Source organism: Astyanax mexicanus, chromosome 11 (genome assembly GCF_023375975.1).
Source record: "Astyanax mexicanus isolate ESR-SI-001 chromosome 11, AstMex3_surface, whole genome shotgun sequence".
Classification (NCBI taxonomy): Eukaryota; Metazoa; Chordata; class Actinopteri; order Characiformes; family Acestrorhamphidae; genus Astyanax; species Astyanax mexicanus.
The window spans coordinates 3586639-3599499 of record NC_064418.1 but is presented as its reverse complement, the minus strand read 5'-3'; the positions used below and the strand labels follow the sequence as shown (position 1 = coordinate 3599499).

At 39.8% G+C, this 12861-nt stretch overlaps 1 protein-coding gene across 1 annotated transcript in view; it reads right to left on the bottom strand.

Moving 5' to 3' along the window:
• Positions 1-12200, bottom strand: part of fgf14 (fibroblast growth factor 14) — a 202934-nt gene extending 190734 nt beyond the window's left edge. The window contains exon 1 of the mRNA XM_022680632.2: positions 11390-12200. Coding sequence (XP_022536353.1) covers positions 11390-11480 — 91 coding nt within the window. The 5' untranslated portion in view covers positions 11481-12200. The remainder of the gene's footprint in view (positions 1-11389) is intronic.
• Between the last annotated feature and the right edge of the window lie 661 nt (positions 12201-12861).

The following is a 12861-nucleotide window of genomic DNA, read 5'->3' as shown; positions in this document are numbered from 1 at the left end:
CACTCTGCTGAAGAGCACACGCTACAGTACAGTTGCTGCAGGATGCATAGCACCACCTCCTACTGCTTAATTAGCCTATGTAATTGAATTAATTATGTCCTCGCTCAGACTTACTTAACCCTTCGCTAAACCTTAACTCTGAGGCAGAGTGCTCTACTTCAGAGGCCAGTTATGCAAGGTCAGCGTCACTGCTGCACTGCTCCTATAGCACTGTATACACACATGCAGACCTTAACTGCAGATTAACTATGAAGAATAAACATAATCATAAAACTCATAAAACTAAAAGCTAAAGAGAATTAAATCTCACTACAAACACAATGACTGGAGTTTAATTAGACATAAAGCACTTGCTCTGAAAATTATTTTATCTGTTATCTGAAAATATTGGTATTGAATCATATTGTATTTTGGGCAGCACTTTCAATGAATGCCATCTCTATTAGACTCTATAACCACATTCATAAGATATTATAATACATTCATAAGGCATTATACACATGGCTATATATACTTATAAAAATGCATAACTTATTAGTATATCATGCATTGAATTGTGATCATGATATATTATAAGCTGTACTCATAATATGTATGTTACATTATTATATATTTATCATGAATAATCTTGTCCAACATGAAGTGCACAACTGTTATAATGCATGTGATTATAAGTGATTATAACTAATATTATATTCAAGAAAAGTATAATTCATGAGTGATTCAAAATAATTTGAGTATTACTGAGTATTATTGTATATTTGGCAAGTTAGAAGTTTTTTAGTCACAATGCATAATTCTGCATGTTGGGACTGAATTTCTTGGATTTAATGTATAACGTGTATAAAGTATAAAGTGTAAAATAAGCAATCCTAAAAATGTGTTAAATGGAGCACAATGCTATAATCTTATAATACAATATATGGACATTGACATAAATATTTTTCCAGATCTTAATTTTGCCCATTGTGTTTACCTAGCCAGGAATGCCTATTAACATGACTGATATTTAAACATTTTTCAGTAACACTTCTATGAATGTCATCTTTATTAGACGCTATAACCAGATTCATAACATATTATAATGCATTCATAAGGCATTATAAACATGGCTATAAATATTTATAAAAATGCATAACCCATTATAGCCATGTTTCTTAAGCATCATGACCTGTGAGCATAATACATTATAAGCTGTGCTTATAATATATATATGCTAAAATAGGATATCTATCATTAATAATCTAGTGCTACAATGAAAGTCTGGCACTTTACTTAGAGCACACAAATACCTGTTATAATGCATCATAATTGACTATGAATAATACTATATTCAAGACAAGAATATATTTATAGAATTATTGAGGGTGTGTTTATAAGTTGGAAGCTTTTTTAGTCATGATAAAATCTGCAAGCAGGGACTGAGTTTTTTTGCTATTGATGTAAAACATGTTATAAACACAGCTATTAATGCATTATAATCACAGTTCATGATGCATAATAAACACGGCTATAATGAGTTATACATTTTTATAAATATGTATAGCCATGTTTATAATGCCTTATGAATGCATCATAATGTGTTATGAGTATGTTTATAGAGTCTTATAAAGATGACATTCATAGAAAGTGTTACCCATTTTTCTATTCCAAATGCAATGCATGAATATTAATAATTAATAAATCATTCATTGCACAAAATCTAAAAGGGCATATGCATGTGTTTATAAATCAGATTCACTGTAAATTCATGCACTGTGTGGAAAGCTTTGACAGATAGGACAATATTTACACAGCAATCTTTCAGGCCATTATGAGGAACATTTTGAACAGATTACAATTAAGGAAAGTGGCAGCACTAATCAGAGTAGATGCTATAAACAACAGCTCTGAGCCCTGAGTGGGGAAAAGAAGAGGCCCTTTGAAACCTGCAGTTTGCCAGGAAGTGCAAAAACTTCTAGCCTCTGTATGACTTTTTGTTCACAAAACTCCAACACACCTGTTTAAGTATTTTTTTATATATTTCCCTATGAGTAAGTATGATTACTTACACATTTGTTGTCTTTAAAAAGGTATGAATGCTTTACTATGTAATTATTTGGTCATTGCCACACAATGTTAGTGGCATTGAAATGATCTTAAAATTACAATAATATTATTTATTAAAATGTCTGAGACGATATACAGGGGTTGGACAATGAAACTGAAACACCTGTAATTTTAATGTGGGATTTCAGGTTTCATGGCTAAATTGGAGCAGCCTGGTGTCCAATCTTCATTAATTGCACATTGCACCAGTAAGAGCAGAGTGTGAAGGTTCAATTAGCAGGGTAAGAGCACAGTTCTGCTCTAAATACTGCAATGCACACAACATTATAGGTGTTCAAACATACCAGAGTTCAAAAGAGGACAAATTGTTGGTGAACGTCTTGCTGGAGCATCTGTGACCAAGACAGCAAGTCTTTGTGATGTATCAAGAGCCACGGTATCCAGGGTAATGTCAGCATACCACCAAGAAGGACCGACCACATCCAACAGGATTAACTGTGGACGCTGTAAGAGGAAGCTGTCTGAAAGGGATGTTCGGGTGCTAACCCGGATTGTATCCAAAAAACATAAAACCACGGCTGATCAAATCACGGCAGAATTCAATGTGCACCTCAACTCTCCTGTTTCCACCAGAACTGTCCGTCACCACAATCAATTATTGTGGTCTAAAACCAGGTGTTTCAGTTTCATTGTCCAACCCCTGTATTTATACTTAATCAAATTAACTCTAACTAAATAAATAAGCTCAATGTCTTTTACAGCAGGCAAACAAAACACAGTTCAGGTCAGGCTTGAGAATCACTGCACTCACACACTCTCTCACACACACACACACACACACAGTCAGCACAATATCTGCCTGCAGATCTCAGGCTCGCTTTGAGAATCAGCATCAGAGTGCACTGTCACAGTGTGATGTGAACACAATGCGAGGCAGAACTGATGCGCTACCACAGAGACCACAGAGGCTGCCGCTTGGTAGAGGGCTGTGTGCCACTACACACACACACCACACACACCACACCGCCTCGCTAACACACTGTATTGGCCTCACGTTGTGCCGAGGCAGGTTCGATCTTACAGCCGCAAAGTAAACCATCACTGTTGTAAAGAGCAGTGATTCTGTGATCTGAGTGGAGGCCTGCGTTTCCATAAACAGCACTGCTTTGAAGCAATCCCTTTATATCTCAGGAGCAAGCTGTGCATAAAAAAATAACCATATTCCAAAAACTAGAAAACCAGCAAGCATGTAAATGTGTTAAAAGCTTTCTGTGACAGGAAAAAAAGCAAAATGAAATGTGATATTAATATTCACAAACAAATTAAACTTTAAACTTAATTTAAAGATGGATAGTTGTTCTATGGCACTGAATGCTGTATTGCAGGGGTTGGCAGTAGGCAAGCATGAAACATCTGACCCGTGAGGTTGTTTGAACTATAATGAACGATAATGAAAAATAAATAAATAAATAAATAAATAAAATGCTTCTCTGGTGAGCTTTTGTTTACGTTCATCCCCCATCTCTCTCTCTGTCGCGCTCGGAGTGTGTCATATCCTGGTCTTGTCTCTGTGTTGTTCCCACGTGACCTGTGCTCTTTTGTGTCTCTTGTCAGTAGATTTCCACCACGTGTTTCTCATTTGTAGCTCCGCCCCTTCCCCAGGTGTTTCCAATTCTAGTGTGTTTTATGTTAGTATATTAGCCCTCCTCTGCCACTTTGTCTCCGTCAGTCTTTGCACCTTCCTCTGTTGTTTTGTCTCTCCTGGTTATTCTTGTGTCATTTGTCGCTCCCTAGTTCCCTGCTTAGTGTTTTGCTTCTTGTTGTTTTTTTGCCGTGTATATATATCCCTGCCCTGTTTAGTTTTGTTTATTTCTTGGTTATTTTTGGTAGTTTCTAGTTTCTTGTTTATTCCTTGTTTATGTTCTTAGCTTTGTTTGTTTATTTGTTTATTTACTCCCTGTTTGTTTATATCTTTAGTACTTCTTGTTTGTTTAGTTTATGTTCACTAGTTCCTCACGTTTGTTTTGGTTTACTTTATTATTACGTGTTCTTTGTTATTTGTTTATCTTTGTTATTTATTTATATATATATTTATTAAATTATTCGTTTCGTCCCTACCTGCACTTGCGTCCGTCTCCTCGTCTCCCTGCCTGGGTCATTCCTGACAGAGTGACTTTAGTTTCTGCCCGTTTTCATTTTTCTGCCTGTTCTTGGGCAAGCACAATCTTATATTTTAGTAGCTAAGCCTTTAATTAAAAAGAAATTGAAAATGTAGTTTGAGGGAAAGACTATACAATGATAATAAGTGAGGGAACACACATCTACAGTAAGCAAATACTGTGAATTGGACAGTGCTATGAGCCAATTGTAAAGTTCTGAGATTTACTCACCAAAATTGCACTGCCTAAATATAAGACATGACACAAGAGAAGGCATGCAAACCTATAACCACAGCCTGGAAAGACAATCTCAAACACCAAAAAATGCCAGTGGACAATTAAATTAGTTTGTGAATTCAGGTCATACCTTGTGTGCAGAAGTTTGAACACAAAATAATTATGTTATTTCTACAACATACAATTATTAAGTAATGTAAAGAAACGCTATGGATTGTTCTGTGTTGTACCAGCATACCAGTAGATTTTCTACTCTTTTTTTTCAGTGGATGCTAAGCACCACCCAGTTAAGTGACCTCCTAGATCTCCTAGTGGAGCAGATATCAGATACCCTGCAGAGAAATCAAACAAATAAAACAATAAAACAACAAACCTGTGTTTACCCCATGTCTATAGCGTCAGCAAACACAGGCCTTCACACAGTTGCACTCCCAGCACTGCCAAGCGCAAGACTTTGTCCCTGCCAGGTGAACGATCGCCAACGCAGGGGCTATCTGAAAGTGCCATCTGCTGGAGCAGAAGGCATCCACAGAAAGTGCACTTCTAAAACTCTTCAGAATGCACTGCTTTCAAAGCATGAAGACAAACAAGGCAAGTATGAAGAGAACGGGAGCACTGACAGGGTTTGGAGTTGAGAAACATCGTTATATAATGCCCAACCCTACAGAGAGGGAAGGCAGAGCGAGCACGCTAACGCTAACGCTAAGGCCTCGGCCGCTGCGCTACCCCTGGTTCCTGTTTCTAAAAATACAGGTCGGGAGCTGTAGACTGCATCCAGCGAGCCCGTACAGCTTTCTACTCACTTCATTAATGCCAAGCTGCGAGGGCTCGTAATTGCCGTGGCAAAGTAATCAAAAAAGGCTCATGCTTTGCTACTTCTAATCACTGTCAGAATAGAGGAGATGATGGTTATATTTACAAGTATATGTGTCAGACTGAATATGAGCTCTCTGTCTGAGAATTAAAGTTCAAGGGCCACAATTTATCCATCAGGCTTGGATTACTTACAGTGCTGATCCAGGATCTATCTCACTGTATAACTGCATTAGGACACTGCATTAGATTTTAATTGCTGATATACCCTGATTCTGAGGTACCCACTACCAAAAACTGGGTTACATAGCACAAAAGCACTAATGCTAAAGTCGGTATATTTGAACAAAATTGTTCTTCTAGGTGGTAGAGCAACGAATCCCAGTCATGCAGCTTGTAGCATCATTGTAGCATCAGCTGCCGGAGCCCTGAGAGAGCACAAATGACCTTGCTCTTTCTGGGTGGGTACAGTAGATGGCGCCTTTTTTTCCCTCATCACTCCAAAAGGGTGATGTGGATCAGCACAAGGCTGCATCTGTGAGCTGATGTATCAGAACAGAATCGCTGCGCTTTCCTCCGAGAGTGATGTCATGATGCTACTCAGCAATGCTGCATCAGCAGCATTTTAAAAAGAGGTGGTTTGTTGAGCTCTGTTGAGGCTCTTGGTGACATAACATCTTATAAACACAGCTGATGATGCATTAATATCACAATTCATAGTGCATAATTAACATGTCTATAATGTGTTATGCATATATAAATATTTGTAGCCATATTTCTTACATCTTACAATGTGTTTTAAGTATGTTTATAGGGTTTATAGAAAGTGTTACCACCCAAATCATAGCACATGTATCCAACTTTTTGGAGGAACTGGGAGCTAAATGGTCATGGAAGAGAGTCAGACTGGATTACTGGAAACACAAAGATAGGATTGGATCAGTATCAGTTGATACTCAGTATTAAAAGACTAGAAATCATATCAGGGCACAAAAATATCATAATCAACAGCAATTTGACAGCAAGTTAGTGTTAAGATCACCTTATCTGGATAAGACAGTGTTCAGTAAGCTCCTCACTCTATTGTTTACTGTGGTCTTTGTACTATGAGTTTTTTGGAAACCCAGACCTGATCTTAGAACTGTTCCTAAATCAGCACTCCTACTCTGCCATCTCTCATAGGCCTATACAGTAGTCCTGGCATTATGGTACAGCCTCACTGCTGCTTTCGTTCTGGCAGCAATCAACAGAACGTGTTAACGTAGGCCGTGACACGTTATTACAACTCAAAAAGAGACGTGAGAACATCTATTGTCCTGAATATACAATGAGTCCTTGTTTTGTGTGAATCCTGTGATGAATCACACGTTCGGCTTGGTACTTAAAACACATATCAGGCGACAAAACAGAGGCATAGTGTTTATTTTAGATTCTGTTGTCTGGGCTACCACTTGATAAAATTCTCTTTAATTAATAACAATGTGTTGCTGTTATAAAGAGCTCCCCTGCCAACATGCTCACATGGGTGGAACGTGGGCTTGGTGGGTTTCAGGTGGGTTTTAGGTGGGCATTTAAAAGTGCACCATAATCTTACATGGGTCTCATTTAGACTCCATGTGCAGAATACAAATCAGATAGTTCCAAACCCCAACAGGTCCCATTATTGACCCTGATAGGGCCCATCACTGACATCCATATGTAATAAGGCAAATGTATAACCAATGAACAAAACTTTTGCGCTACTCATTATTTAAAATTTCCCCCTTTTTTTAATATAAAATACTGTGATGCACTATGTAAACTTTGCTTTCTTTTTAAAATACTGGGAGACATTATATAAATTATATATATCAATTCCTTAATATATAAGGAAACATGTGCTTAAAGCGCACAAACACGCCATATTAAAAAAGTCATTGTTACATCTAGGGCATATCCAGACTACAGCGGTTTAGCTCCACCTACTCAAACTGAAGTTATAAAGTGTGTCAGCCTGGGCTATTTTTGTTACTTTTTGGAAAAGTGGCACAATGCCAGACAATCAGAACTCACGCAATTTATCTGGCTGTATATACCATATGTACCATATGGTTAACTAGTTTGGGTCCATGTAAGAAGATCCACGTGCAAACAGAGCAGCTACATTTAGTCGACATAATCAAAAATGTGGATTATAAAAAAAAAATTAATTTGTAACTGCAGCTGGGAACAGAAAGGCAACGGGGAGGGTCACCAAAAGTGATCTACTTTTTACAGATTACCTATTTTCTCACTTAATATCAGAACATTTCACATTTAATCACATGTTCAGCTGTTGCTATTGTTTTGAACCGATTGAGAAAGCTAAGAACAGAAGGAAGCATGTACCTGGAGGAAGCCTAGATAGAGGGCATGGCACAAATAATAGTTGACTTGTTACCTAATCAGACTATGCATTCAGCACAAAAGTCTGTAATAATTAAGGAATTAAGCGAATTACTTTTACTCAGCTAAGCACTGAAGTTTCATTACATAAAAATAATATTAAAAACTCATTCACATCTATAAATCTGAGTTATTTTTATTTGTGAATACACATATTACTGGCTATTGAATGGTATATCTCAGCTTCTATATCAAACACCATTCCAACACAGTGCTACACATATATACTCTAGTGTTTAAAGCACAGTAACAACAGTAGCCTGTTGATGTTTAATAAGCAATAAAGTGATGATGGATGCTACTAAAACCTACACAAACCTCATACATATACACAAAGAAGAATGCAGAGTATGGGCCCTTTAAGTCAACGTTTTGCTGATGCAACAATTCTATAAGTGCTACTGTACTATGAGACATCATGCTTTCCTTGGGCATGCTGCCCTTTCCAACCTCTGCCTATCAAACACAATCATCCTCAAAGTGTCAGACCACTTTCTGAAGTTACTGCAGCTAATTTTTACAACAATCTCCAACCAAACAAAGCTGCAGCTAAAAGGATAAAACACAGTCTAGAATCAAGAGTCAAGAGCTAAGAGTCAAGAGAAGATAGAAAAGGGGCAAGAAATGTGGGCAAGTGCACTGAAAGCAATGCAATGAGTGAGGAAGAGAAACGGAAAGAGTCCTGCCATGATTCATGCAGTGTCAGCAAAAGGGAGAAACCGGCAGCCCATCTCCAAACACTGCAGTGCATAGAGCATGTGTGCCTGTGTGTGTGTGTGTGTGTGTGTATGTGTGTGTGTGTATGGAAGAAGCCTGTAATGAGCTATCATGCTATCAGGCACATCAACTTCTTTCTGAGCGGAAAACACATCCAATCATCAACTCCATCAACAGCAAACAGCCTGTTGGAACACAGCGATGCGCAGGCGTTGCATTTATTCACCATAATACTCTCTTCCTGCGTGCCTCTGTGTGTGTGTGTGTGTGTGTGTGTGTGTGCAGCAGGGCAACTGCAACAGTGCTGTATACGCACGACTGAAGTAGCGAGCTACAACTGCAGGTATAAAGAATAAAGTGGCTCAAGATGGAAAAGCTTGTTTTAGGCTTGTTATGTCATTTTCTTCTCATTTGCACGTAAGTAGCAGGAAGTACGCATGAGCCACTATCATCATTTATCAATTATCATAATCACAATAACAGCAAAGGCTAGTAGGCTGAGTTGGGAGAGTGATGCAGACAGAGCTCAGAAACTGCAGTAATCCAATTCTATTACTTTAAAAATAAAAACACCACTATCAGAGCACAGAGTTCTAAACACACACAGCCTTCCAGCTAGAGAGTAGGATACGCTTACTAGGGGTGGGAATCTTTTACTATCTCACGATTCGATTCGATTCCGATTTTGGGGGCCACGATTCGATTCAAAATCGATTTTTGATTCAAAACGATTTGATTTATAAAAATTTATTGAAAACTTATTGAAAAAAAAGCCTCCAAAATATACACTGGTCCTGGAGCAGGTAATGTGTTACAAAAACAATAAAATGTGCAGGAATGTGGGTCTTCAGTGACAGAGGAATCACTGGGATATCACAATGACGTTAATGAACAATAAATAAATAATAAATAACACTGCTTTATTACCAGGCTACTAGCGGTGGTGTGTAGGTGACGCTGCTGGGCTGATGTGATGATAGCAGTGAAGCGCTAAAGTTCAGGAGCAGCTGCTGATTAACTAGTTAATTTTAGGCCGTTGTATTTCTTCAGAAAGGGGGCAGGAGGTGGAGAAATTAATTCATATGGTCCATTCCTTAATTCCTCTGTGATGGGGAGCTGAAATTAGCTCTGATTAGCTTATTGTTATTTTTCCGTTCCGCCTTAAATGCTGCAGCCCGCTGACACCTGTAGCGTTATTTAAGGTGGAACTGGAAAGTTAGCTAGTTAGCTAGCTAACAGAAACTGAAACTAACTACTAGCGATCTTTTTTATGCTTGTTATGAAGCATTCTGCCATAAAACATTAAAACTACACGTTAATCTAAGGTAATATAGTGCTTGTTCTGCCATCTTACCGGTGATTCTCATACACCTACGCTCTGTGTGGGTCTGACGGTAAGTTCAAACTGCAGCGGCCACGGTCGCTTTGGGCAGTGGGAGGCGGAGCGAAAAACGCTTCGTGCCGCTGCAGTGTGAACTTACCGTGAGGGGTAGGGCCAAGGGAAGAAATGGGATTGGACCTTAGAATCGATTTTGGGACATTTTAAATCGATTCTGAATCGTAGTAAATGAGAATCAAGATTCTTATGTGAATCGATTTTTTGGCACACCTCTAACGCTTACTGTCTTATACAAGGGCTGCACAATATACAATATATTGATCTAGCATTGGCATTGTAATATGCACTATTCAAGTGCAATATTCACATTGTGACAACTATTTGGCGGATTGGGGGGCAGATATGAGAAAATGTTCTCTTTTTGTAATGGCAAATCTACAAGAGAATGATTATATCTGCCTATTATTGTTTATTTTAGGCCTGTAAAATATATATAAATATGAATAAAATTTAATTTATACTAGTATTGTGAAATCCTACTTCATACTAGTTTCTTGAAACCCTACTTCTAGTATAAGATTAGTATCGTAAAACCCTAGTTCATACCAGTATCATGGAACCATACCTCAGATAAGTATCGTGAAACCATACTTCAGTCTAGTATCAGATCAGTATTGTATAACCCTTCAAGTCTCATAAAACCCCACTTTAGTCCACTATCGTGAAACCCTACTTCTAGTATTAGACTAGTATTGTATAACCCTACTTTATACCAGTGTAATAAAAGCCTAATTTATTCTAGTATTGTGAAACCATAGGTTATACTAGTATCGTAAAACCCTCCTTCAGTCTAGTATCAGATTAGTATAGAATAACCCTACTTTTTTCAAGTGTCATGAAACCCTACATCATACTAGTATTGTGAAACCATACTTTATACAAGTGTCATAAAACCATTCTTCATTCTAGTATCGTGAAACCATACCTCATTCAAGTACTGTGAAACCATACTTCCGTACAGTATTGTGAAACCATACTTCTACTTGATACTCCTACTAGTATCAAGAAACCCTACTTCCGTCCAGTATCAGATTAGTATCATGTTCAAGTGTCATGAAACTCCTACTTTAGTCAGTCCAGTATCATGCAACCATACTTCATACCAGTACTGTAAAACCCTACTTCATACATCACCTTTGCTGGCCAGCCTCAGCCAGCCGGGAGCAAAAGCACCGCATAGACCTGTGAGATTGGGCTTCATTGGGAGAAAGTTGGGCTTAGCGTTAGCTCTGGTTTACTAGCATAGCACTGCAACATCAGCAGCAGCAGCAGTGTGGCAATGCCAGTAGCAACATAAATACCTACCCAACATCACCAGTACAAACAGCAGTAATTCTATTTGTTGCAGTATAGGTCTAACTGTAAGTTACTGCTGCTTGCTTGTTGGCTTTTCCTTCCTTCTATCCTTCTGTCATTCTTTTTTTTTCTTTGCCTCTACCTCTGCACACACACACACACATATATACAAACACACACACACACATACACACGCCACATAGAGAGCTTTTGACTGCGGATTCTGGATGGTGCCACCATCCACCAAACACAAAACAAGAGCAAAAGGAAAGAAAGAAGAAGGCGGGGGGCTCACCACTGGGGTTCTTGCTTTTCTTGAGACTCTTGCCACAAAGACACTGCAGCATATGCGTTCCTTTGCTGAAGATGTTCCACAGAAACCACATTTGATTTGGGGCGAGGAGGAGGAGGAGCGGCAAGGTCCGGCGGCGGCAGCTTCTTGTCTGTTCTCTCTTAGAGACCCTGCTAGAGCCGAGGAGACCCTCTCGGTTGCATAATAATAGTAATAATAACAATAAAAATAGTGATGGGGATCAAAGCTGCGGCGGCAGCGGGAACGCAGACCCCGACCAAAGCTGGCTGCGCGAGCTGCGGCTGCGGCTGCGGCGGCGGCTCCGTGTTCTCCGGTCAGCGGACGCGAGAGAGTCATAGAAGAGCGCGAAGGCGCGCGCGTCGAGCGAGCCAGCCGACGGAAAAGCGTGCGCCCGGTCCGTCCCTCCGTCCGCGGTGCTCTCCTCACGCGCTCACGTGGCTCTTTCTCTCTCTACACCGGGCTGGCTGTATACACACGCACATACACACACGCACACACACTCACTTATTATTCACTCACTCTCGATCGGTTTCAGGACGCTCGTGGTGGCTCGCGCAGCAGCAGCAACAGCAGCAACAACATTAAAAAAGAAGAAAAAGAAAAAAAGGAATGAAGAAATTAAACAAGGAAAAAAAAACAGAGAAATAGAGAGAGAAAGAAAGAGAGAAAGAAAGAAAAAAGAAAGAAAGAAAAAAGGGAGGGGAGGAAAAGAAGAAAGGTGGGATGCTCTGATGCTGATCGTGCTGATGCTGCTGCTGCTGGTGATGCTGGTGCTGATGCTGGTGGTATAGTAGTAGTAGTCCGTGGTGGTGGTGGTGGTGGTGTTGTTGTGAGGAGATACTCTGTGATAGAAATGTGTTGCATGTGTTGCACGAGGAGGTAGGTGCATGGGGAAGAGGAGGAGGAGGAGGAGGAGGAGGGGGGGTGGAGAGAGAGAGAGTGAGAGAGATGGACGTGCAAGCAAGCCTGGATGCTTGGATGCCTAGCTGGCTATCCCCTGTATGTCTCTGAGTTCAGCATCAGCATCATCATCTCAAGCATCCCCTCATAACCAGCAGCACTAACTATCCACAACCTCTCCCCACGTGCAGCTGGCAACTCCACCACTCCTTCTCAAAGGAGTCTTCCTTATTCCTGCAAACAGCCTGTAAAGGTGGATGTCACATACAGTATCCCCCAACACCCCCGACACACACACTACCTCACTGCAGCAGTGCTGTGTTTTCAGACCAGGGATCCAGAGCTTTGCTTCCTTCCTTTAAAGGTGTGAGAGGGTGTGTATGTGTGTGTGAAAGAGAGAGAGAGAGAGAGAGAGAGAGAGAGAGAGAGAGAGAGAGAGAGAGAGAGAGAGAGAAATAGAAAGATTGACTAAGTGAAAAAAGAAAAAGAGGAAAAAGAGGGAGATAGAACTACAGGGCTGGCCAATATGACTTTTTTAATGACGTTTCACCCAT